The 27,397-nt window shown below is 44.9% G+C and overlaps 1 protein-coding gene across 13 annotated transcripts in view; it reads left to right on the forward strand.

Annotated features, from left to right (window-relative positions):
• meis2a (Meis homeobox 2a) overlaps positions 1-27,397 on the forward strand; it is an 81,027-nt gene that overhangs the window by 4,292 nt on the left and 49,338 nt on the right. For 7 of the 13 annotated variants that reach the window (XM_061062487.1, XM_061062488.1, XM_061062493.1 and 4 more), the window contains exons 6-7: positions 266-415; positions 9,032-9,146. In XM_061062487.1, coding sequence (XP_060918470.1) covers positions 266-415; positions 9,032-9,146 — 265 coding nt within the window. Of the gene's footprint in view, positions 1-265; positions 416-9,031; positions 9,147-11,929; positions 11,978-27,397 lie in introns of all 13 variants that reach the window. The other 6 variants (XM_061062483.1, XM_061062484.1, XM_061062490.1 and 3 more) reach the window with 1 other exon arrangement.

Genomic DNA, 27,397 nt, shown 5'->3' on the forward strand with positions numbered 1-27,397 from the left:
AGATTTGGTTTCAGCTGCTCATTATTCCGTCCTTTGCTAACGGCATGCTGTTTGTTTTTTTTTTGGTCCTTCAACTTGTTGCTCCAGTCTCAGGAGAATAATAAGCTCTGCAACAATTTCACTATTGTTTCCTTGCCGCCGATAATGCACCCCCCCCCCCCCCCCCCCTTAATTGCAGTTATTCTTGGACTTGGCTGAAGCGTTTCCCTTATCCTGAAAAAAAAAATGTGCTTTCTTTCTCCCCCTCTTTTTTTTTTTTCTATAGGTGCATGAGCTCTGCGACAATTTTTGCCACCGGTACATCAGCTGTTTGAAAGGAAAAATGCCAATAGATCTAGTTATTGACGAACGGGATGGCAGCTCAAAATCAGATCACGAAGAACTCTCGGGATCGTCGACTAACCTCGCAGATCACGTAAGTAACCAAAGATTTACTATATCTTCTTGGTGTGTGTGTGTGTGTGTGTGTGTGTGTGTGTGTGTGTGTGTGTGTGTGTGTGTGTGTGTGTGTGTGTGTGTGTGTGTGTGTGTGTGTGTGTGTGTGTGTGTGTGTGCTGGGCGTGTGTCTGCATTCATCTCTGATGTCTCACACTGTAGACAATAACCCGGCCGTTTATCATTTTAAGGACGTTAAACAACAAGTAATCGGCTGTTGTTAAACAATCAGATTTGCTTAATTTTCCCCCACAATGCAAAGTCTGGGGGCTGTTAGCCTCGGCTCGGTGTGTGTGTGTGTGTGTGTGTGTGTGTGTGTGTGTGTGTGTGTGTGTGACACTGCTGTGCTGTGCCATCTGTAAATAGCGCGTGCTCTGTTCTGCAAGGAAAATCAGCCGATCGATGTTCTAAGGTCATAAGCTAGATGTGATACAATGGACTGCGTTATTGTTTTAGTCTTTTGATTAGGACCAGTCATGTGTGCATAATGCGTCCCTGCTTGCTCCGAGGTTTGTGTGTGTGTGTGTGTGTGTGTGTGTGTGTGTTGGAGGGTGTGCACGTGCGTAAATTGCTGCCGTGCATTATGGAGAGTTGCACGCTGTAAAAAAAGAAAGAAAAAAAAAGAATGAATGTGAGGCAATTATCTGTTACTAAGGTTTAATGTTAAAGCAGGGTATCAGCGCTAAGCTTTAGCTGTAGGCTAATATTTAAAAAGAAAGGGGCTTTATATTTTGGGGGCTGTGGGAGCTGGATGGGGCCTGTGCGTAAAGCTGTGGATTTTTTTTGGTGTGCTGCAGAGGTGGAGAAAGTGGTAGCCTATTGAAATAGATCTCAGAGCTAAAGGCTTAGCATCAATGTCAAGTTCACAAGGCATATGATGGTTCGTCTGGAGGCCTTCCATTGCTGTTGATGTTAATGTGTTTAATTGTTTCGTATTGATTTGCCGTGTGGTTTGGTGCTCTGCAGTGGCTCTCTCCCCTCTCTGCTCCGCTTCCCCCCCTTCCACCTCCATTTTTTTTTATGGCTGGAGGCTCCATAATGCTGAATTCAATTATATGCACCTGAAGTACAGGAGCTTTAAATTTGAAGATCGATTCCCTGGTTTTAAATCGGTGCATTGTCGGTGTAATAAACACTGACTCTCCCCCCCTGCTGTTTGGATCGAGCTGACGGTGTGCTATTCAGTTGATATCTGTGAATGATTGCGTGTTGCATGTCGGTGATAAAAGCTAATGTTTTGGTGGAGTAAAAGGGAAAAAACAGAGCGGGTTAATGCGACAAAGTGACTAGTTAATATCAGTGCAGCACAAGGCCAAGCCTATTAGGAATTAAAGCAGATTTAAGTGTTATGCAAAGTCACCGCGCTGCATCTGTTGGCTCTGGCTATCGGCCTAATAGCGGTGGATTTCCCCCCCCCCCCCCCACTTTGAAAAGCCCGGCGCGTCTACAGGTCGACGCGGCAGGCTGCACAGGTTGAATTAAAACACAATCACGGAGTGGATGACGACGTTGGTCTGGAAAACGGTGCAATATTGTGGCCCTCCAACACAAGTGTAGAAATGAGGCATGCTGTTGTTTATATTGCAGAGATTAGATAAACTAGCCTGTTTAGTTTCATGGCAGATGGTGGATGCTCAGGCCGGTTTCCAGTGGTGCCTTCACTGCTCAGACACCAAGCTCTGTCACCGGTCCAAGCTCGCGAGAAATATTTTGATAATTAGTAAATTAGAAGTGCCAATAAAGCGAATCAGGAGCAGCAATAAACAAAGAAGGCAGCATGACAAGCCATTCATCTTGGAGTCATTTGGACTGACCACCTCATTAGGTTTTTAACTTTTGAGGGATTTATTTCACTGCTGTGGCACCAATGAACTTTTTATTATAGCTCTCTGCTGCTCTGATTTTTTTTTTTTCCCTTGCTTGTCTTTAGAGCTGAGCTGGGAGCTGATTTTAATAATGGCTGCTTGATGTAAATACGCACCCCTCCTGCTTATTGTAATATTTCAAAAAAAGCACAACTCCTTATCACTTGTAGCTTTTTGTGCACCTCAAGAAAAAAAAAAGAACATCCATAGAGGTGTCTGAAAGCGTGGCAGTAAATAGTTAACTTCTCAGCAGTAATTTCCATGTCTAATTGAAAGGAGTCCAGCTCTTCATGCTTAAAATGTGCTTTGAATGCTGAGAACAATGCACAAAAATGCATTTGGCTGCATAACTGTGTCGCTGGATTGAAAGCAATTTTTGTCCTACTTGTCTTGATTTATTTATTTTATTTATTCATTTGCTTCTTTCTTTTTTTTTTTTATTATTCATCTCTGTCCTCGCTTCCCCATTGAGGAGAGGAAGGCGGTTTGATAGTTAGATATGCTAATTTATTTAGTTAGACTCTCTCACGTCCATTTTTCTTTGCTTTGATATGCATTTTTAATATATAGCCCAGGGCTACATCTCATTTGGAGAAAGTTGGTTTTTCTGGAGATGATGAGGCTCTTCACTGGAGGAGGCAGCCCGTTGAGCCTGTTTGTATGTATGTGTGCATATGTGTGTGTGTTTTCTTTCCTTTTTTAAAAAAAAAAACCCCAACAACCTCTTTCTGTCTCCCTCCTCTTCATACCTGACATGGGAGCATAATAAGCAGTGTTTTATTTACACTTGAATGCAGCATTGTCTCAGCGATGATTGGATTACGTTATAGAGAGGAGCAGGATGAGTCCTTGCTGACACTGTTGATTTCCCTTTTTTTTTTTTTTTTCGCTTGCGGTGACTATCTCAACCATGTAGCCCACCCATGTCTTCCCAACTCACCACCCCTCCTCAGATTACCCTCCTCCCAATTAAAGAAAAGAAAAAAAAGATGTTGTATTACACATGGAGGGTGATGGAGGAGTTAAAAAAAAAAAAAAGAAACAGAGCGGTGTAGATTTGTAAACGGCTGCTACAGTGTGTGTGCTTGTCAATGCTTTTCTCTCTTGTCTTTTAATTAATGAATAAAATATCTGTCTCTTCTGTGCTACATCCAATTAGAGAGGCAAATAGAATTAACAGTGTCTGAATATTATCTGTACTAATGAATTAGCCTTTGTGTCCTCTCCTGCTATTCTTCAGTCGAGCTTACATATTAGCAGAAGGCTTTTCATTCCCTCCATGCATATGCATTACGCTTTTGAAAAGTGTCTTTGCCTTTCTGCATAGTTTCAGATTTGTTTAACAGAAAGTGTGCAGGTTTGCACGTTTGTTTTGGAGAGGCTTCCTCGGGGAACGATAGGAGCTCCCATAGTGGAGCTTATCTTACCTCTGCATGGCTGCTGGAAAGTAAAAAAAAAAAGGATGGTGGAAAAAAAACTTGCTCTGTTTACATTTGATTCTCTGGTTGCTGTAAACCATTGGTCAGCCGCAGTGATGTCACAGGTTCAGCAAAGCAATGCAATAGTTCTTGTTGTGCCCATGCTGTGATTTACTGTGTGTATCTGCAGAGACGGGTGCTCAGTAATGTCTCTGCACGTCACTTTGCATGGTGCAGCATACACACACACACACACACACACACACACACACACACACACACACACACAAACTCAGCACTCTGCCTGTGGACGCTGAGCCCTCGGGCCGAGCCGGCCTGCTGAAGCGTGGAATTTCTCCGTTTTGGAGGTGTTCTAATTCAACTATCTTTGTTCTCCTCGGGGAGCGACCACGTTTGGATCTCTCCTCTTTCCCATTATAAAAAAAACAAAAAACAGTGCACTGCTGACTTGGGCCGCTCTGTCTGTTCCACACAATTGTTTTGTGATGGTGGGATGTCTGGCCTAACATTTCCTATTTGATTAGTGTGCAGAGGCTGGGCACTGTTGGCAGGCATATCTAATCAGTGCTGCAGAGAGGCTACAGGCTCACTTGTTGCATCTCTCACGCTCCCTTCCTTTAACTGCATGCTTGCTCCAAATGACTGCAATAAAAAAACAAACAGTTTCTGGGCTGTAGGGACATTTAATGCATGTATGATGACCTGAGTTAAAATACAACTTTCATGTTAATGACAGTTCAGTTGCATAAGTAAATATTTACAAGCTTTGCAATTGAATAGAACCCCAACTGACTAAAGTGTAAAAGTGTCAGTTTAATAATTAAATTCTTAATCTCAATCTTAAATGTCGAGTTACATCACCACATTATCCTTTGAGGTTTATTTTTGTATTGTCTGTCTTAGGAACACCTCTCATTATGACACGCCTTCACACCGTTCTTAACCATGAATTCAATGCTAAAACACATAATTAAAGTGACACCTCTGTGACCCTGTTAAACAGTAAAACAAACATCATAGGCACCATGAAAAGAGGATGTTGATTAGCATCAAACTGTACAGTTATAAAAACATACATGTCACTATATGAACGTATGAAAGCACATATTTTAGTTTCTGTTGTTGTCGAGGAAAGAACAGAGTTAAATTATCCAAACACACGGATCACTATAGTGATAGCATTCTTTATTGAACCTTCATCATTCTATCTGACATTTACTGCAGTAAAAAGCTTGTTTTTGCCTCAGAGAAAGTTTTAAAGGATGAACACGACCAGTCAATCCCTCGTGTCTGTTAACACATGCTCCTTTGAATGATCGGCTGCTAAATTAAACACTCTTTATATTCGGTATAATTGAGGGTGTTGTGAATAGTCACAGGTTCAACAGAGGTGCACCTACACGTTTCTAAAGCGGCTGTATATAATTACGAGCTCAAGCCAACAGAAAATGTGTTAGAAGTTTTTTTTTTTTTTATACTGTTCTTTCTGTTTATACCATGTGGCAAGATGTGTCTTGAAATGTCAGCTTTATGATTTACGGTCCTGTGTGTTTTCTGGTGTGTCAGCGATTCTGTACGACACACATACACACACATAGAGATACACACATACGCAAGGCCAGTCGTCCCCATGCAGCCTTCCTTACACTGCTTCTACACCGACAGATTTCTTCCCTTTTTTTTTTTTTTTTTTCTTCCTCCGGCTTCCAGGGGAATTCGAGGGAAATTCAATGATGCCGCTAAATCAATTTTATTTAGAAATTCCTAGGGATGTAGGCAGAGTGCAAGGGCGGGGAGTGAGATTGTGCCAGGCAGGTGTTTGTAAATGAGAAACAGGGGACGGGGGAAAGCATTGCATTCTCTTGCTCTCCTGTGGCCCTGCTCCACTACAAGCCGTCCTCCCCATATTGTCTCCTGCTTTTATATTAATTACAACTTGTATTATCAGCTGCCAGTCGCTAACCCCAGCAAATAGAAGCGGCTGTCCCTGGAGACCATGCTTCTTTTGTATCTTACTCTCCATCTAGTCCTATTGTGTGTGTGTGTGTGTGTGTGTGTGTGTGTGTGTGTGTGTGTATCCTCAGCCTGCTCATGTATGTGTTGTTTTTTTTCGCCGGCATTCTCCTCCTGGTAACACTGCTCTTTAACACAATTAGTGGAGAGCATGGAGTGAACCATGTTTGACTCCTAATTATGCCCAGCTTTGGGGAGTTATCACACGGGCTAGAGGCCCTCTTTTTCTTCTTCTGCTCCTTCTTCCTAATTCTTCTTCCGAGGGATTCTTCTGTAGGTTGAAAAAGACTGTTTGGGTGACACGATTTCTTTCCCCGCGCCGACTTGTTTGAACTTCATCAGACCCACGAGGGCTGTGACAAAATGGTTGTGTGTGTTTGTGTTGCGCGGCGCGGGTGTCTGTTGATGCTCAGAGAGGTGCACTAAATAATTCATAAGGAGGAAAGGCTGTTGCTTTTGTCGCCTTGCCGAGCGCGGAAAGTTAACGCTTTTGTTGTGGTGTTTGTTGTCTTGTTTTGCAGACGAGGGCGGTTATGAATGAGAAGTGACTTCCAGGTATTAAAAGAGGAGAGTGTGGGGTTCATCATAAATGAGCCAACGTATTAATATTATTAAGTCATATAAAGTGCTGCGGTGTGCCTTTCACCCTGTAAGAAACAAACTAGCTGAGCTTTATCTACATCCCTGCATTCAGGCCCATTAAATCCACAGGGTAGCAAATCACAGCAAAATATCATTCCCTTTAACACCATTAGCTGAGGTGTCTTTGAATTTAATTTAGTACCAGCGCCATTAAAAATGACACATTACCCTGCAATGATAGCTAAATTAAGTCCTATCGATTCAGCTGTTGCATTAAAACCATGCTGTGGCCATAGCTGGCAAGTGTAAAGGAGAGAGAGGGAGGGAGGGGGAGAGAGAGCGTGTGTGAGCAGTGAGCACAGTTTTTCAGGTCTGTCTCGCAGCTTGCCGGCAGTGGATGTCTCATTTTGAGGAAGTAGAACCCAGTCATTTTCTCCTCCTCTTGGAACGAGGAGCCCGGCTCTGTTTAAACACACTATGCACTCGGGGAGTCTCTGGATTCTTACCTCTCCTTTCTGTCGTGCCTCTTTGTGTCACATGAGACAGAATTAGACTGTTTTCAGATGCTTGATGGGCTTTTCCCACATTAGTGATTTTACCCAGCGCGTGCTGTGTTGCGAGTAACAAAAAAAAAAAAAATCACTATAACAACAGACCTCGTTCCTATGAAGTGTACCATGTGTTGGCACAGAGGATGAACACATAACAATCGTCTTTCCCTTTCAGAGCAGGGACACTTTTCCCTCTGCTTGTTCTGGAGGGCTCAAGCCCACGCACAGCCTATTGTTCCCCCTGTCTTCTTACCCCTCTTCTGAGTAATTCTCCCAGCTCTTTATCTGATTGCCATCCGGCGAACAGCTGACGCTGAGAGGGGCCTCGAGTGGAGCGGAGGGTCTGAAGGGCCTTGTGTGTTTGTGTCTGCTGTTTTCAGCTCCAAGCTGTTTGGGAAAACAGCCCTCCTTCCCCAAAAAACTTAGCAGATAAAAGGGCCTTGCTCACAGGCAGAGCAGCAGCCTCGCCTCCGCAGCAGAACGAACAGCAGCACATCAGGACTGAGCACCCAAGGGAGCTCGGCAGCCGCTTGTCTTATAGCCTCTGTTTCCCTGAAAACCTCCTCTAGTCTCCGGGCTGTCTCCTGTCTGTCCTCAACCAGTACAGCTCACTCTGACTGGGGCACCGTAGCAGGCAGGCAGGCAGGCAGGCTGAACTCCGACAGGAACTACTCTGAATTTAAACAAAATGGTAAAAAAATGTTCTCTTTCTTGGAATATTCTGTAGCATGTACATTTTCCTTCTGCTTTTGTATGAATGTGTATGTGTTTATGTGTGTTTGAGGGAGGAAAAACACCCCTTAGCGGGAACCGAGAAGTGGGCTGAGGTTTGTGGGAAGCCTTGGTGGAGGCCTGTGTTTGTTTGGCTTGGGCTCGGCTCAAGGGGCTCCTTCTCTCGGCGGCCCCCCCCCAGACAATGTTGGGGCTTACGTTGGCCAGCGTTTTGTCATAGTGCTCAGGTGACAGGTTAAATTGGAAAAGACTAGCATGGGTTTTGTAAGCTACGGATTTTCTATCAACTCTTGTGTGAGAGAGGCTTATTGTGTGTTTGTCGGAGCAAGTGTGGTAAAATGAGTGATCAGTCTGTCCCTCTTCCACTTGAATGGCAGAGGAAATTCCACCTCTAGCCTGCCTTCATGTGGCACTGATAAAGCCTTTCCTGTACAGTAGAAAATCCCGTTTCCCGGTTTGCGGCGACAGTGCAGTGGGAATGACCAGGAAAGAGAGAAGGAGAAGGAGAAGGAGAGAAAATGAGCGGAGGAGGGAGTGGAGGAAACAGAAAAGAAGCCTTAAAAGCTACAGATTTGTTTATGGACATTTCTTTGAAGTTAGCCAGCAGAGATTTAACACTTTCTTCCAGTATGTGTTTGTATATAGAAAAGCGAGCGTGTGCGCATGTGTGTTTATTCTTCTTGCTCTATTATGTCATTAGCGTGTGTGCCTATGTGTATTTCTGCAAGCCCTCTGTGGGCGTGTGTATTTCAGAGTGGGCGTGTGCACGTTTTTGGCAGATTAGCTGGAGAATCACTGTCATATCTTATTTTCATTTCTGACAGTGGTAATGATTAATGGCGGCTGTGGTGTGTTTGGACTTTTTACCTCTATATTTCTCACTTGACACGGAAGTCTCGATTGGTTACGGTATAAACGAACTCCGGGCACTGCCATGTGTGTTTAGACAATTACTCACAAGTGCTTCACTTGGAAATCAAACGCCACATTAACAGCGCTGCGTTTTGCTCTCATGCATTAATGAAACACTTTGATTACAGTGTTTTGACTTATTGCCAGATGCTTTAGTGCATTTCTTTCTATTCATCTGTGATTTTAGTGGCATTGTTGATTGTCTGCTAGCCGTGCCAGGAGAATGTAGGCAGGCCAAGGGCCCTCACAGAGCCTGTACACTCTTACAGATGTCACTCTTACTTTTCCTGCATACTCATATGGTCTCTCTCTCTCTCTTTTTCTGTGTCCCTCCCTCCCTCCCTCCTCTTCCCACTTCTCTGCTCTCTCTGCTCCTGGTTTGCGGTTTGGACTGGGGAATGTGGATGGATGCACGGATGGATGGATGGATCCCACGCTCGCTTTCTCTCTCTCTCTCTCTCTCTCTCTTGAAAAAAAAAACAAAAAAACCCAACAACCTCAGAACCCAGCTTCCTGGAGAGACCATGATGACGCCACCTCCACACACTCAGCCGGCACACCGGGGCCCTCCAGCGGGGGACACGCTTCGCAGAGCGGTGACAACAGCAGCGAACAAGGTGAGCCAGCACCAAAATGGGCACGCACGTGCGCGCTCATTCTCGTGCACACCAGCACCGAGACATAAACACACACAGATGCAGGCACGGATCCATGCGGGACATATTAATCATCATGCATGGGAAGAGTTGCCAACACCTCACTTTAACCCTGTCTAATGTGCTATCTACAATGAATAGATGCCACATCTCTCTTTACACATGCGACCCAGTCCTTGCTTCTGCACACTGGATTATCCTGCTTTTTGACTGGCGTCCATGTAAACACATAGTCACACCTAAAAATGAACAAGCTTATCCACTACAGGCAACAGCCAGTGTTACACACGAGCCTCGAGAAAGGGCTTTCCAAAATGTTACTATTTAGAGAGCTGAACAAAAGCTGATGATTAATAGTGTATTTCTGCCAGTTCTTGTTTGCATTTAAACCATATTAACTTTGCATGCACAACAGCCCCTAATTATGTCTCAGTGAGCCTTGTGTTATCTAGTACGTGACCTGCCAAACAGTAATAATGCATTTCAAAACAAACGCATTTGAATTTATTACAGGCGGCGTGTGCAAGTCACAGCTATCTGCCTGGTGTTTTTGTCACGGTCCACATCAATTTTGACAGATAAATTATCAAAAGCACATGCTAAAGTAGAGGTGAGGCCAGGCGTCAAGACACTGTGAGGTTAAAACTGTTTATTAAACACTACTGCTGCCTGATCTGAGGGAACACATGATGCGCTCTTGGCCTTTCCTTTCTTGTCTTCCTCTTGTTTTGAATGTACCAACATTTCTCTTTCACTGGCAATGTGTGTGTGTGTGTGTGTGTGTGTGTGTGTGTGTGTGTGTGTGTGTGTGTGTGCGTGTGTGTGTGTGTGTGTGTTTTTGTAGGTCTCTTTCTGTATCCCTGTGCGCCCTCGGGCAGTGTCCATGGTTTTGCATGAAATTTCATCACACTGTCTACACCCACAAACACACTCAAACGCTCAGATACACACACACACACACACACACACACACACACACACACACACACACACACACGTACTGTAACAGATCGCTCGCTCGCTCGCTCTGAAAGTGAACCCGCTTGCTGTGTCCGTATCGTTTTCCCGATAAGCGATCAAATGTATCGATGGGATGTGTGTCTGTGGTGGGGCTGTTTAAATCATCTTAGCTTTTCAGACGGTTGTAGACTCTGAACCATTTCTAAACCACAGACCCGGGGCCGCAGCAGACCTCTGTGGTCAGCTGTGTCAGTGCTGATTGGATCACAGGCTACTGTCAGGCTAGTTGTTGTTAGCTAGGTCTCGGCTAAGCAACAGGGTGTTTCTGTTTAACAGTGCACAGAAACAATGTAACAGAAACATTTGTTAGAAAAAAACTAAGAGAGGGATGAATAATATTGTGTTTTCCAGTTTGGAGTTGATCTATTAAGTGATTATTCGATCCTAAGAGAATCAATCAAAACAAACTATGAACATAATGATAACCGGCTAATTGTTTCTGTCATCTTCATGCAGAAATGTCAAACATTTGCTGCTTCCAGCTTCTTAAACGTTAGGATTCGCTGCGTTCCTTTGTCATTTATGACAGTATGTAAAGAGGCTTTGGATTTTGGACTGTCGGTTGGACATAAAAGCAGATTTAAAGACATTGCTCTTGGCGTTATGAGCATTTTCCAATTTTTTTTTCGGGGACGTTTTATTGAATCAAATGTAACTGAATAATATTGAGAATAATCACCAGATTAATTAATAGTGAAAATAATTTTTACTTGCTGGCTTGAATATAGGATAAGACTTCTGGATGAGTGCAGTAGGGAGGACAGAACATGGGGAGATATTTTGCACTCATCTCTTTAATTGCAGGCAGCATGGGAGATGAAGACTGCAGAAACAACAGAGAGAGGAGGGGGGGATGGGGTGGAAGAAATGCACTGCCTATTGATTATCTTACACACATAAGTACAAGTGACCTGTAATCCACAGAGCACTTATCGACTCCTCTCCCCACCGTATCCAGTAACAGCCGATCAATACGGGCCAAAGACAGTTACGGTACGGCACCGTGCTCTGGGCCAACACAGACCAGGACTAGATCAAGGCCGGAGCCTGACCCACACTGTAGAGTGCTAAATGCTAGATCCACCAGCTCAAAGCCTTTCATGGCAAAAACAAAGAAAGTAGCATAGACTAGAGGCAACAATTCATAAGAAGGCAAAAGAAGAGCTATTAAAGTACAGAGGTGAAAGAGTAGAGAAGGTGAAAAAGTAGGCAGAGTAAGAAAAGAGAGAGAAAAAAATTGAGAGAGCGCAGCTGATTTAATGGTCTAATGAGGCCGTCCTCCAGCCAGTTGTTTTGTGTGAGGCATGCTCTGACCTTTCGCTTCGCTCGGGAGCCCCGCCGCCTCATTTTTCACATTCTTGCAATTACGTTAACGCTTGAAGCGCTCGCTGACTCCCGACTCTGGACCTTCCATTCTGACAGAGCCTTCCACTCCCCAACCCCTCCACCTTTCCACCTCTCCTCCACTCCACTCCACTCACACTCCACGCATGGACCCGCCTCCTATCTCAATACATTTCCACACAAAATTTGTAGTCCGCACTCTCAGGTCCGCAGAGAAAATGTGAAATGTGTGCTTCACTTCAGTAATGGGGTCTTTAACAGCTTGGCCCCTGTTAAAAGGGGTGATGATGTGGATCAGTTGAGAAAGACAGAATAGATGGGCGAGAGGCGGAGAGAGGGAGGAAGAGTGAGTAAGACCCACTGTGCTTTTTTGGTTTCAGCTGCCAAGAAAAACATCAACTCTCTTCCGCCATCGTGCATCTTGAAAGGTGTGTTTAATGTGCGTGTGCCTTGAAAAACACTTACCTCCAAAATGTATCCAGAAGCATCCCCCAGTTGAAAATCGGACTCCTTATCCGACTCAGTTTCTCCCAGAAATGTTGAAGAAAGGGTAAAAAAAAATTTTTTCTCTCTTTTGCTTTGGCTCTTAAGGGGATGCACAGTTGAATCAAGTTCTCTATTTTATCCCACAAAGTATGTACAGTGCAAACAGAACTCAAGATGGTCTCTGTGAGCAGAATCCACTTCCTCAATCTCTGCCTTGTATCTCAGCGTGGAGGATTGCTCTGAACCTGTGCCAAAAAACAATTTAACAAGTGCGCAAATATGTATCACCCCTCTTGTGGAATAATTTATTGTCAAGCAGTAAACCAAGGTGAAGCATGCTCATAGCTGTCAGTAAAGATTGCCAGTTAAGGTTCTGACGCATACGAAAAAGGTTTCAGCACAATACTCAGATCAGTAACCTTTCCCCGCCTTGTGTTCTTAACATATATTTTTTTCTCTTTCTCTGAGTTTCCCTCCAAAAAATAAAAAATAAGAAGTATCACCCTCAGGGCAAATTCTGCACTCTCACTTACTGACTCTCAGAGAGTGACTCCCTATGTTCTGGCTAGATAAACAAATTTCAGCAGTTAACGGGGAGACGGTTCAGAAGGTAACGCACAATAACTTCATTGGCCCCACTCGCACATCATTTTGATTAACAGTCCTTTGGAACTCCTCCAAGCTTATCTAGAAACATCTGAGACATCAGTTGCAGGGAGTTAAACTTGATGAATGTGTGTGCCTTAAGATAGCATGGGTTTCCAAGCTGATGTCCATAATGTGATCCATCCAAGTTTTAATTAAGAATCCTGCATGTATGCACACACCAAACACAGTAGAGTCGATTGCATTCAATCATTAATGTTTAGGTAATGTTTTACCCCTCTAGCTGTGTGTGTGTGTGTGTATATGTATGTGTGAGTGTGTGCACTTGCCTCTGCTCCAGTCCACACTCGTGATTATTAGCTATGCATGAAGACCAAATCCACGTTGACATCTTGAGTGGTGAGCAAAGGGGCTTTCTGTACAATTCCCCAATTCTACGGTAGACGGAAAAGGCTCAACAGAAGAGAGGAGAAAGCATTTTGTACATTTTCTCAGCAATTGAACAATCCCCACGCTCGGCGGATAGACAGACTCCCCAGAGAGATGGAGAGAGGCAGCGATGGAGGGAGAGGAAAGGGAGGAAGAGAGGGAGAGCTTGAGTGTTCGGCTCTGAGGGAGCATGCTGCGCTTGATGGTATTGTGGTACATTTGTGTGTATGTGTGTGTATGCGTGGGGAGTGTGGTGAGCTCCCTTGGCCCTGACCAGGGGCCCCACTCAGCAAGGTCTTTGTGGTTGAGCTCACCAGAGGGGGGTCATTCCTGGTGGGGACATGACTCCCTGTGTCCGCCTAGACGGTCCCAGCATGAACAAGGCCTGTTGAATTTAGCATTTTCCGGACCTTTGGCTTTGCTTTTTTTTTTTTTTTTTTTTTGCAGCTACGCTTTAGGCTCAAGAAGAAGAAGGAGCAGAGAGGAAAAAAAACCAAAATGTAACAAGAAGAAGAAAAGCAAAGTCTGTGCTTAACGCAAGATGGAAGCCTTGTTGCGTTTTAGTAGCCTATACCTCAGCTCTGAAGTGATCAGCGAGGTGTGTCTGTGTATATTAAATATACGGTGTGTGCGGGCATGCACGCATGAGTGTGTGTTAGCTGGTACCCTCTAAGTGCCTGTTAGAGTTTAATTTAGTGTAGTAATTAAAGCTGAACACTGGCCCATAAACAACAGATAAACAATAAAGCAGGCCCAGGCCCTGCTGTTTCATGGCTCTCACTCCCAGCTGTTGGAGGACTGATAATCTTTTACACCGTGCCCCCACCTTGCCTCGACACAACAACACAATGCTGAAGCAACAAGGTTGTGTGTGTGTGTGTGTGTGTGTGTGTGTGCGTGTTGTGAATGTGCGCTTGGGTCATTTTAGTGTGTAATGGCAGAGGCTGAACAAAACAGGGCGAAGAAACATAAACACTCGGGATATGACCACTTCCCCTCTTGGAAAAAAAAACGAAGAAACACACTGAATCAGAAAGTGTAAGAATAGTAGTCCTACTTGTAAGCTACTCACAAAACCATGTCAAGTGACCATACTCATTACATACTTAGATACTGTTAAAAAGTCGTACCACTTTGTCACAGGTTGGAAATCATATACTGTAGATTTAAAGTATCTGACAAATAAATGTCATTTGACTGCCTCTTGATTGATTAGCAACACAATGAGCAACATAACCGACTAGCTGCAGCTAATCATTAGCTAACTTTAACATCTAGCCACTTTTTTTAGACATTATAAACGTTAGCTTAAATTGCTGTTGAAAGCTAGTGTCACTACTTGGAAAGGCTTACATTTTCAGCGAACTTTATGTTAGCTAGGATTTTTACTTTCTAGCTAACATATTGTTTGCTGAGAAGTTGTTGGACGCTAGCATTAGCTGTCGTCTAGTGGGAGCTAATAGGTTGTGCTAAATGTTGTTTTACTTTTAAATGTTACACAATGTCCTTCCAGACATTCACTGTCTCAATTGTCTTTTCAGTAGCTGTGAAATGACAATAACTTTCAGATACCCCATTAGAAAAGAAAAAGTAAAAATCACACAATTTTAGCTTCCTGCTCTGAGCGTTACATCACAGTAAAATTGCTGCTGTGTGAATATTGTGAATGGCAACAGCGATCTTATCTGTAAACCAAGTGTATTCAACCTGTAACTATTATCTGTAGGAGTTAAAACTGTACTTAAACAAACTCAAAACTTCTGAATGAGGATAACATTGCTGCCTCTCAATAAGCTAACATGTGCAATGAAATGCCATGCGGCTACATGCTAAGCTTCATGTTAGTCAGGTGTCTGTTGTGAAAACAGTGCAGTGTGTCAGTGGGATGGTTTTGTTGGGAAGGGGCAGGGCAATTGTTGAAAGCCGAGAAGAGTTGCTGTGGAGGGGTAGAAAACACGGTACTGAGGGGATACTTTCATGATCCCATTAGCATAAGAGAGGCTAAATTATTCATGCGGAGTGCTTAATCTATGGGGAAAAGTATAGTTAATGCACATAGTTTTAAAATGGATCTCTCCCTGCTCCTGCTCTAACACCAGATTCTTGCTGGATTCAGCATTCGCGGGCATTTACGGGAAACGGCTGTCACTCTCCCCCACATACACTCACGCAGACATCGTATGTGTGGCCATAGGAGCACTTTTGCTTAAGCGCCGCTGCACTTCGAGCTGTTTCAAGGGGCTCTGCTCTCTGGCTCATCCCCTCTATCCATAAGTCCCTTTCTCTCTCTCTCCTTCCATTTATTCCTCCATCTCTCTCTTCCTCTCTTTCTCCCACCCCCCCCCCCCTCCTTCCCCCTCACACTCCTTTCCTCCTCGCTTACCCCTCTGTCTCGCTCTCAGTACCGCAGACTACCTGGCCCTCATCCAAAATGTGATTAAAGAGAATGATCAGCTCCCTCAGCTCCCTCCTTCCTTCCTCCCTTCCGCTCTCTCTCTCTCTCTCTTCCTTTTTATGTCTTGCTGTCTTTCTTCTGACCCCGTGTAACATTTGTTGAGTCTATAGATCATGAGAAAATAAAAAAAATAAAAACAGAAAAAGCAAAGGACCTCTGAAAGGATAGAGTCAGCTCCACTTCCAGCAGCTTAACCTTTCTACATCACCACCACTCTATGCCCTTTCTCCTCTTTCCCGCTCTTCCTCTTATCATCTCCTCCTTTTCCATTCCTCTTATTCCCCCCCCCTCTCAGCTCTGGCTGGGGCCTGGTCCCTCTGGTCCATAATCATGAACAGACCCCCAGTCTGACCCAGGCCCAACCCAGCCTGGCCTAGCTTTGGCCAGGAACTGGGTCCTACGCGGCAGGAAAGGGACATTAACTGGGTCAGCCTAATGTGCAAACTAATGTTTGGAGAACATAGGGAAAAAATTACCAAGATTATTCTGACAGCAGCTGAGGAGAATGTCTGTTTTGCACCATTAAGGGAGAGCTTGGGGGAGACATTTTTTTTTCTTTCTTTTTCTTTTCTTCTCTTTCTGTCTTTCTCTGAAGAAGACCAGATTATATTGGAGTGAGTTCAGCGTGATTAAAAAGGCAGAAAGGAAGAGCTGTTGCTGGGAAATAATCATGATTGAGCCAAAGTAAAAGGAAGGAAGTGACTTTTTCTCTCTTATACCCAAAGGCTTGTGCCAGAAACAAAGCCAGAGTGCAGCTCTGTTGTATCAGTTCATCATTATACAGTGGGTTTACACACCCATGTTCCACTGCTGATTACTCCAGAGCTTGTGGTGATGATGAGGAGAGCACAGGGGTCTGATGTAATATGGCTAAAAGGGATTTGAGCGCGTGCCCCACAGGGCATTTCCACGTCCATTAATGCTGCCGCTGCTGTATTTTCACAATGATGACAGTGCTTCTGTTCTTTAAAGGGAGAGTGTTTTCCCAGGAAATTTTCCGTCTTGTTTCAGCATGCTAGCCTGAAGGGGGTCAGCCAAGAAGTCACCCTTTAGAGGTGATAATCCAATTGCTCTAGTCCTCACCAGATTTGTTTTCCCCTTGTCTGGCACTGTGTTTGCGTGTGTGTGTGTGTGTGTGTTTACAGAGAGTGTAAGCATGCGTGTGTGAATGTAATAGACATAGAATGAGATTCGGAGGCAGCGAGATGCCACCGGTTTCTTCTGTGTCCAAACCCCGGGCCCCACTCTAGATCAGAGAGAGGTTACAGAGGCCAAGCCTGTCAAAGGCACACCTGCAGGGAAACTCCAAAAACCCCTGACTGCCAGCTTACACCAGCCCGTTTAAGGTGTGCTTATTTGGAGTTTAACCCTGACTTCAAATGTCCTTTCCCTCTCTCCCCCTTTGTGTTTGACCAATGGGCCTTGTGCTCTTTTACTTTCTTTCCTTTCTTCTGCCTCCCTTGGCTCTTTAATCTCTTCCACCACCCCCACCCTCCCAATTCTCCTCCCCCTAATATCCGAACCCCGCATCACAGCTAAAAGGTCCCTCCCAAAATAAAAAGCAGCGAGTAGTTTTGAGTCGAGTGGCTTAGCAAGGGCGGGCTATAGCTTGTTCACTTGCTGTGTGGTTTTTCTCTTGTGTAAACCCAAGTTTACACACTGAAGCCTGTTTGGATATGAGCGGAGCAGCTATACCCTACAGGTAGTGCTTTAACCATGCTGCCACCGTCCAAGAGAGTGGGTGGATGATAAAGGAAGTGTGTTACAATCCGAGTTCTTCCTCTCTGCCGCTGATTTTCACGCGCACATCTTTCACGTTTATGCAAAGCTTTTGAGGGCATTATGCAAGATAAGCTCATTTTCTAGTCTGATTCCCACTCCAGTACATGCTTTAATGACTCTTAAAGCCAAGGGCTGCTTTTTTAGGCATAATAGCACTCCCGCAGTCTCTCAGTTTCCATGTAGCTTTTTCCACACCTGATCACTTTTGTTCACCCATTTTATGGCTATTGGGGAGCAGGCGGAGGTGAGCGATTTGACAGTGGTTAGTGCCATGAGCCCTAATGTTTATTGGAAGCGAGCGTCTAATAATTTTTGATTACCCCAGAGGAGGTATTAGCCATGTTAGTCAGCAAGGATAATTTCTTATTTACATGCCCCAAGCAGTGAGCACTCTGAAGGAACACTGGGGCTAAATGCGCAACAAAACGAATCAAACATGCCAAACGAGATGCTCCATCCTGGCTGGCTGCAGGGCTGGAGCTGAGAAAACCTTCATTATGCATTTACCATAATTCATTTAGAGGGTTATCAATTTGCAGAATACAGAGGATATGTTTGGAGGGGGAAGCGAGAGCACCATATCAAACGAAGGAGAAAAAAAGGAACAAGGGAATGTGAGATGAAAAGGAGTAAGATATTCAAGGATAGCTCAGTGCCTGGGTTTTGAAAATGTTGTTCCAATTACACACTTTTTCATGTTTTCAGGCAGAACTCGTATGGTAAATGCTGCAATCTTGTCTCTTTTACCAGTGTCACGCTCCGCCCCCTAAAAAAAAAAAAGCAGAAGCTGATTTCCTTGTAATGAAAGCCATTTGGCCCAGGAATTCTCTTCTATGCAATTTTTTTTTTTTGGTCGAGATTGAGGCTACATAGAGATGTTCTTGTTCAAATATTGTCTCTCTTGTTCATTTGGGATTGCTCTTTGTTTGGCGTCTGCCCTGCTTACTCAGTGTGGCGCTCCGGACAGTTGCTACATGTTTTCATTTTTTCTCTCCTGGCAACACATACTGAGCAAAGAAAAAGACCCTTTTAAAGCATCTTTTCCCTCTGCCATCAGGCGAGGATGACTAAGGCCCCATTAGAACAATTGGAGGAAACTTCAGGAGACGGGGAGTGTTTAAAAGAATGAAAGCAGCCAGAAAACAGCACTATCTTGTGATAACCAGTGCATTCTCTCATTATCTAAACACAAAAAAAAAATCCTCCACCTTGGAAAAGTTGCGCTCACTCTCATTCAAAAATAAAACAATGAAAACAGAGGAAGAAAAAAGCGAGACACAAAAAAAAACAAAAAAAACATTTAACATTTTCCAAAGTAAGGGGGGAAAAGCTGCATTGTTTAGTACGAATGCTTACTCCCAGGGATGCGGTCCTTAGACAACTGAGTGTCTGCAGGAGACATCTGTGAAGCCTGACCTTGTGACCCCGGAAAGAATGCTCTTAAGGTGGGGGGAAAACTGCTTTTACCACTGCATCATGGCCTACAGGATAGCCCAGCAGCCGAACAACAAACCACTGCCGAAAACAACAACACAGCAGACCCAACAGTCGATGAAAAAAAATGAGGAAGAGGTGGGAAAAAAAAAAGGGGAAGATAGAGTGAGGGGGTGAAAAAAAACGAGGATACTGTAAATGTAAATAGAGAAAGAGAATTTAAAGGAGAGGAAAAAAGTAATAGAGGGGAGAGAAAACGGCAGATAACACACATGAAAAAAAAAAAAAACACAGATGGACTGTGCCTCACAGGCCTGGCTGTCTCTTACTCCTTTGCTCCCCCCCCCCCATGAGATCATTTTCATCCTTTATGAGTCAAAAGGAAACCCGGTTGAAAATGAAAGGTTACACAAGCCAGAGCCAGAGCCCTCGGAGTGAGAGAGGAGAAGATCCCTGCTGCAAGGGCCCTGCTGCTATTCAAAGCACCTGCCATTGTGTGGGCGCCCATCCAGGCCTATTGTTGTGCAGAAATTAGTCGTGCTCCCTTTGGCTCCCTTCGGCTCCAGAGGCATGCGGCAGACCCCCTTGTTGTTTTGGGTTCAGATACGTGGTTGGATAGATGCGTGGCCCCGGCTACCATCACCACTGGCTGTGGCCCTTTGCCCTCTCTCCTAAAGCACAGTAGCATTCTCATTTTTTTTTGTTTGCTTCTCAGGCCAACATTCCTATAGTTTTTACTCTCTCTGCCTTTTGTACTCCTACTCTCCTCTTCTCCTTTGGTGTATATGCTTATTGTTCTTTGGAGCACCCTCATTATACCCATGGTTATATTTTAAGGGCTTCTCTCTTTGATTCTGGTCTCGTGGGGAGCCAGTTGTGGGCTGGTGGGAGCTGTAGGGCCTGCCCAGCTCTCAGGGCTCCCTAGCCGGCGTCTCGGAGAGTGGGGCTTCGGGGTACTGTCGGGGCCGGGGCTACTAGTGCAGAAATGCTGGGGCTACAGCTAGTGCAGGGGGTGCATGTGAGGGGAAAATTGAAAAGTCAATAAAGAAGTCCACACCAAAAAAGAAAAGAAAAGAAGAGCGGAGGTTGAAACAAAAGGAGATGGAGAGCTTCAAAAAGCTGAGAGCTATAGAGCACTGCTAATTAATAGCATCAGAGGAAGAGCTGCTTTTCTTCTTCTCCTTCCTTCTGGAACTTTAATGCTGCTTGATAACTTGCGAGGCGATTTAGAGTTCACATTGCAAGTCAGGTCCACCTCGCTGTCAGACCAAGAAACAGCAGTCATGCATTATGAGAGAAGATGGGTAATGTCTTATTTAGAAAATAAACAGAAACATAAAAAATGGACAGAGTTGTCAGGTCAATTTGTTTTGTAATACAATCTTGGTTTTATGAAACTACTGAAGAGAGAGAGATGATGATTCAGTCAGTAGTCATTTACTGTATAAGGCTGATGTTTTTTTTTCTGGTGTAATGAGCTTCAACACCAGACAGTACAGGTGGAATTAACTATGGACCAAAATGCAACCACCAATAAATCAAACAGCTGTCAGGATGCTTTGTTGCATAGCTGTTGCATTGCATTTATCATCTTTAGAGATGTTTCTTGGTCCGACAGTGTACACTTACTGTACATTATTGTCAATTTTCCTGTGCATTATGACATGCACTTGTTAAGTTGAACCCTTATTCCAAAATAGATTCCCCTGTTTTCTATTTCTCTAGAACCAATCAAGAAGCAAAGGGCTGGAAATGTGACAAAATCCAACTTTTTGTGGTCAGTGAGGCATAGTGGCAGTAATCTGAACCCAGGCTTTTGCAATTTGTTTTTTCCCCCCCCCCAACCAGTAATAGTCTCCTCTCCCACTGTTCCTGCCATAGCAATTTCCACTGCCAACAGCTGTCAAGCCCCCAAAAATCAAAATTAGTGCCATGGAATTGGGCCTTAATGAAATGACCTGCTGGATTTACCTTAAGGAGCAGAGTGGACAGTCAATACTAGCCACGTCAAAACCCCCCTCTCTCTGCATGCTGCGGTCCCATTAACGAAAGGAAATAGTCTCGAGTAAATGTATTAACCACTACTTCCACCTTTCTAATTATATTTTTTTCCCTTCTGCCTTCATAATTCATTCAGTCTTTCATTAGTTTTTAATATTGAAAAGGGCTTCTGACTGGTTCTTCTTGTCTCATGGGGTCACCAATTATTTGTCAGGATGTATTAGATGAATGTTAAAAGGAGTCCATGTTATATAGTAGGGATTAATGTAGTTTCCCATTAGGGCCAGGACCATGAACATGTATTTTTAAAGCAGAAAAACAACTATTTTCCATCATATACAGAATACTGTTGCAGAAAGGTTTGCATCATTGCATCCAGGACTCTGGACTCCCCCTGCCTCTGCTTCCTATAGAAAAGAGGTGAATGTGTGCCAAGGCCCAGCGGACGACACTGGGCCCTGGTTATTGACTTGTAAAGGAACCGGTAGGTGAGGGGTCTTGACAAGACATGAGCGGCTGACTCTCTTGTAAAGCTGTATCTGATTTCTCCTCTAGTTGGCTCCCTGGAGAGAGCCGCTTTACCCTCTGTTGATCAGACTCTCACTCACAGCGGTATGGAAAAAACGCGGCGATAAAAAGAATGAAAGAGTAGTTTTGTGAGAGGAGACGCTCTCGTTCTGTATGCCGAGGTTTCCTTCTGTAAGGGGTGAGAATAAGAACGAGGTTCAGGGAAGGAAAAGAAGGAATCAGCTGCTAGAGATCTATGCAAGAGTACATGTACTGTAGCTTCTCAGTAAATCTTCAAATTCATGTTTTGGGAAGTTTTGTACCATGGAGCTTTCAACAAGCGAATGTGCATTTGTGTAGGTGTAAAGAAAACAGACATCAGACGAGGCTAGTATGAACCAAGCAAGAGCCTGACTCCTCTCAGATCTGACTAATTTATGAGGGTAAACTGCACTGACAGAAGGAGAGAGAGCGATTCAGGTGGAGGGGAGGAAGTTTTCATTGACTCTCCCAAGCAGGCCGAGCCAAAGCCCCAGGAGGGATCTCTCTCAGTTTGAACTTTATCAGGGGCTACGCTTAATCAATACGCTATCGGAAAAAGAATTAATTACTAAAGCAGAATAAAACAGCTGCATTTTAAACCGAGGATTCATCAATTCTGTAATCTCTTGGTTACAGCTCAGGTGTCAGGAGGATCATTTCAGCTCCATGTAATGAGGAACAGTGGGAGTTTACCCCAACCCTCTTCTGTCCTCCCTCCCATCCACTCCTCCCTTTCTGACCCCCCTTTTCCACCAAACACCCACTACTTATCCTATACCTCCTCCTGTATGATATTTTCTTTCTTTCCAATTAAATTTGAGTCATTTTCATACCTTCTTCGCTCTTTAAAAACGTAACATTTCCCCTTGCCCCATCACTTTTAGACCTACTGTACCCCCTCCCCCTCCCCCTCCCCCTCCTCATCCCTCTTCATTCTCTTCCCACCAAATTCCTGTCTTTGCGGGGATGGGACGTAGGGGTATTAAACTTGAAATCTCTGGTGCGAACACTGACTGGAATGGGACATTCCCGCTGCTGCAGTCATCAAGCCGGACATTCCTCTGCTCGGGCTGGGACACCGCTGGTGTAGTCAAAGAGGGGGGGGGGGGGAGCAAAATGGATGGGGGGGGAGGTTCATGTGGAGTTTCAAAACAACCCATTAAGGCTAAAATAATAGAAATAGATGTACTTTTAATGCATAAAATCAATGGAAAGTGACAACCAACAAAGAGTATTGGCTGAAAGAAAAATAAAAAAGCCACTGGAAGTATCCGTTCTCTTGTGTTGAGATAACCTTGGCCGTGCTGTTGCCACGAACGCCGCCACAGCCCTTGACCCCGGCTCAAAGCCTGTAAACGGACTGTCCTTGCCTACCCATAATGGGGGATTTCAAGGCAGGTTGAGAAGGGGTTATGGGTGATGAATTGGGTTTTTAGTGAGCTCATTAGGAAGCCAAACAGAGTTTAGACTGGCGGAGCGGGGCAGCAGCGCAGTAATCAGTTCTGCTCGCTTTGTTCCCTGCCTCCAGGACATTTGTGTGAAAAAAAAAAAAAGAGAGCGAGGAGGGAGAAAAAAAAAAAAACTTCATGGCATTTGGCTGATGAGAGGGCTGCTGAGCAGAGGCTACAATCTGATGGTTGACTTGTTGATTTATAAACCTTTTAATCCATTTACTCTAGCAAAGCCTCCAGCTCTATGTAGAAACCCACATCTCTGTTGAACCTCCCTTTGATGCCACTGTCCATCAGGTGTGGCAAAGATGTCTGCAATAAATCCAAGTCATAAGTACAAAAACTGTGTTTGTTTGTTTGGTTTGGAATTGTAATTGAGGGTAAGAGAATCAGGGCTGATGCTGTAACCATAAATTGCCTCAAACAGTGAAAGCTGTTCTGAATCACGAAAACCACACTGTTTTAAAAATAGTGACCTGCATACAGCTGCTCTCTCTTCTGCTTGAGGTAGAAGATTCATATGAAGTACCTTGTAGAATTGTATAGCCTTTACTTCACTAGCAGATGGATCCATCCATTTATTGTTTTCTGTTTTCTCTCTCTCTCTCTCTCTCTCTCTCTCTCTCCTTCCAAAGTCGAGCAACACAGCCTTTCTTCCAAAGATGAAAAAGTGTGGAATCAGCTTGTTTGACTAATGATCGTGCTTGTTTCAATACAACATAGCCCCACTTGCTTTTGGGAAATACCTATTCTTTAATATTTAATCAGCATCAAACCCTAGGACTTAGATATGCTTCTCTGTTGTTCTATCACAACGATTATAAATAATAGAAGGGGGTAGCTTAAATCACGCTTTCGGCTTTAATATCAAGAATAGCGCCAGTCCTAATATATTTAGTAAGAGAAGACGAGGGGCAGAATCTAGGTGTAGGGAAAGTGTGGTTCGGATTGGCAGATTTGTAAGTTTGTTTATCAAGAAACAGGGTCCAAACTGAGATTACCTGCGAGACCAATTAGCCCTATTGGATTTGGATTCTCCGGGAAGAGGCAGCGGCAGTGTCGGAGCGCAGGGGGAGCAGGGTGGAGTTGTCAGGGAGGCAGAGAGTGTGAAATGTCTGGTGGAGACCCAAAGCCCTTCATTAGCCACTGATCCCTGTCTGCTGAGTGAGGAGCAGTCATGGGCATCACAGCTCCCTTTAAGTTCCCCCTAAAAAAAAAAAAAAAAAAAAAAAAAAAAATAGAGAGTGGGGTGAGGGTGGAGAGGAGGGTAGCTCCCCCCCCACGTCCCCTGCAATTTAGCCCTTTGCCATTCATGCAAATTGGGTCCTGACATCTGCAACAGCCTGCCTCCTTTTCTTTTATACATCTTTATTCCATCGCTTTTCTTCGGCTCTTTTTTTCCCCCCTCTACAAATAAAAGCCCCCCCCCCCCTTTGGATGGCGGACTCTTGTCTGAACTGACATACATCCTTTTCTACACGCTCCACATCTGTGTCAAAAGTAGCACTCCTCCATGTGTCTATGTACATGTACATACACAAGGGTACAGAACTGGAAAAGAAGAACACTTTTTTTGTTTTAATAAGAAAATTGTTTCTGCAGGTAGAAGGTTAATTGCACCAATAGTCAGTCCAATTTAAAGACTTGGATGATGTGTGTACTTTGTGCAACCAGTGCTAAATTTCAGGTTCTTGGCAGATGCTAATCTTATGAAAAGATCAAGAGAGTTCTGGGCAGTGACTGTGGAGAAAAAGGCAGTAACCAGGCACCCCCTCCCCCCCCTCCTCCCCTCTTCTCCCTTCTGGATGCACCACTCTTCTTTGGCTCCAGGGGAGAGGCTGGAAGGGGAGGGTGGCTTTGCTCCAGCCCTTATTTTGGGTGAAAAGGTAATATAGCCTAACTGGCTGTTAAAGACAAGTTTTACCCCCAGCCCTCACCCCTCCCTCCTCCCCCCCCCCTCTTTTTCTCTCTCATCTCCCTCCACTTCACTTCAGCCTCGCCCTCTCTGGTTAGGGATGTGCACAGTGGGGTCAACGCCGTGCCTGTGAGAGGAGAGAGGCCTTGTATCGGTGGAGAGGCGATAGTTATCTTCAGCATTCCAGGGATGACAGAGAGATATCTGCCTGATGGCAGGGTTAGGGGGCTTAGAGAAGGGGGCGGAGAAAGGAGGGAGGAGAGGAGGTACAGGAGTTGTTGAGCAACTATCCCCCCCCCCATACACACACCTCCCTCTCTTCTTCCTTTCTTGCTGCCTGACTGCCTCGCTTCCCCACACACAGAAAAAAAACCCCTATCTAATTAGAAGCTCTTATTCCACTTCATTTAAGGGAACACTTAATGATGTGTTTTTGGGGGGAAGACAACTACACATTACTTCTCATGCAAAAGAACCGCTCATTCGTAGCACTCAGGATGCAGATACAGCTGTGTTTGAGATGGAGGCTTGTCCTCCATGTTTCTCTGGGGCGTCACGGCTGGTGGAGGAGAGAGCCAAAAGTGGTAGCTTTCTCTCCTTCACCTTGATCCAGAGTCCTGGAGGGGGGGGGGGGGGGGTGGATACAAAGAAGGTGGGTCAGGGGCATGCGAGTTTAGCAGGGAGACTTGCTGAAGGAGAGAGTTTGTTGTAATTGCTCTGACAGGTTTTAGGGCTGTTAATGACTCCGGCTTGAGCGCTACCAATTTGTCAGCATGCTTGCTGTTTACTAAGCTGTTGTTTTATGGTCCAGTGCAAGGGGCTGCTGCTTGTTCAAGCACAGATCAGGAAATAATCAGCGTAAAAAAAAACACTGGCTGCTCCTAAAAACAGTCCTGTTTAGAGCCCTCATCTACTGTATGCATCTGAACGGGCGCAGTAAGCCATATGGTGCGGTCACACAAACACTCCTCGTGGGTTACTTGCTGTTAGAAATTGGACGCTCAAGTGTGTGTTTTATCATTAAAGGGATTATGTTCTACTCGTTAGCGCTCGTCTGTGTTGTATGTTACGGGAGTGTGAAGCATATTGCTAGCATGCGCTTATAGCCAGAGGAGCTGTAATCCCCAGAGCCGCAGAGGGCCGGCCATTCCTCTAGTGTGAATAGAAACGGTACGTGTTTGTGTGTGTGTGTGTGTGTGTGTGTGTGTGTGTGTGTGTGTGTGTGTGTGTGTGTCAAGAGCATGTGGTCCCAGCGCCGGCAAAACCCCTTCGTAAATCCAGAGTAAATAAAAGGGGTAACCAGACGGACAAAAGAGGAGCCCCCACTGCTTCTCTCATTCGCTGCCATTTGGGGGGGGGGACTGAATGTGCTAAACGCCGCTTATGTTGGCTGAAAAGTTGAGGAGAAAAAGAGGGGAAAGGGAGGCTCTAAATCCCCCTCTTCTTTTCTCTTCATTCTCAGCGGCCAAGCCTGCAGGGCTAGAGGTGGTGTAAAAAAAAAAAGGGAGGGAGGGAGGGTTGGAGGACCCGGTCACTATAGCGTGCTTAGGTGGAGAAGGCCAAAGAAGCTGCTGCTGCTAGCGCTTAGCTTCTGTTCTCCGCGCACTCCTCTTTCCTTCTAACTTTTTCCTCCCCTCGCCTCGTTTGAGCGAGCTTGGGTGAACATGCCTGACTAGTTTGGGCTGACAGCGGGCTTGGGGGGTCTCTTGTAATTAGTCACTTTAACCACAGCTTCCATAAGCCACTGCCTCTACACTCTTGCTTCATTAGTCTGAAACAAATGCAGGGGCCTCACTGTGCAAAATCACTGCATGGCCTTCAGAATAAAACGCACACAACACGGCATCTAATGCGTGTCTAGAGGCTTTAAGAAGGTGTATTCATAGTATAGGGACCAGTAAGTCAGGAGTGTTATTTTATAACTAACCATGACTGGATTTTAGTGTTGTCCAACTATTGACCAGTCATTATTCATTCATGTATGAATGTATAGGATGGGGAGCTGCAATGTATGTTATACTCGCGGCTATATCCATTATGCTTCCAGGGCAGACTAGACTGTAGTGGCTCCCTGAGGGGGCACGGTGCCTCGTCGACATGAAGCATGATCTCCAAAGTCATTAGGCCTTCCCCTGGATTCGCGGACTCTGGGACACTTTGTGCGCGGAAAAACCAGTTCTTTGTGCAAGAAATCCTGAAGCGACCCTGAATGTGCCAACGCAAGATAAGCAGAGTTGCAGCGTGTTTACAGTCCTTTCCCAACCCGTTAATGAGCTCAGCCCTGAGACCAATTTACTTACAGGGAGATATATACTGAATGCATTTTTAATAACCACCCAGTGGTGATGAGAGAGGGGATGCATGTGAGCGTAATGTGCTCTCCGACTTGTTTGTTTGCTTGTGTGTTCATTCACTCCCCCCACCCCACCCCACCCCCCCGTTTGCATCTGGTCATTGTCTTCCATCTCGCCTGATTACACCATCTCGTTTCTTGCGCTTATGAAAATATGCACAAAGTTTCGTTGCGAGCACTTTAAGTCAAGATATTGCTGGAGTGGAGGAGGGAGAAGGAGAGAGACAGAAAGAAAGTGGGGGGGGATGAGGGGGGGGCTGTCTTTTTTTCCGTCTCCAAGGGCGCTGCTTTTCCAAAAGTGCCTGGGGCTACACTCCTGCACCTCGGCTCCCTCAGGCCTTTCGGCTGCCTCCTAATAGCCAACCCCCATCTGTGTCACATGGCCAG

The sequence above is a fragment of the Labrus mixtus genome, chromosome 18 (genome assembly GCF_963584025.1).
Source record: "Labrus mixtus chromosome 18, fLabMix1.1, whole genome shotgun sequence".
Taxonomy (NCBI): Eukaryota; Metazoa; Chordata; class Actinopteri; order Labriformes; family Labridae; genus Labrus; species Labrus mixtus.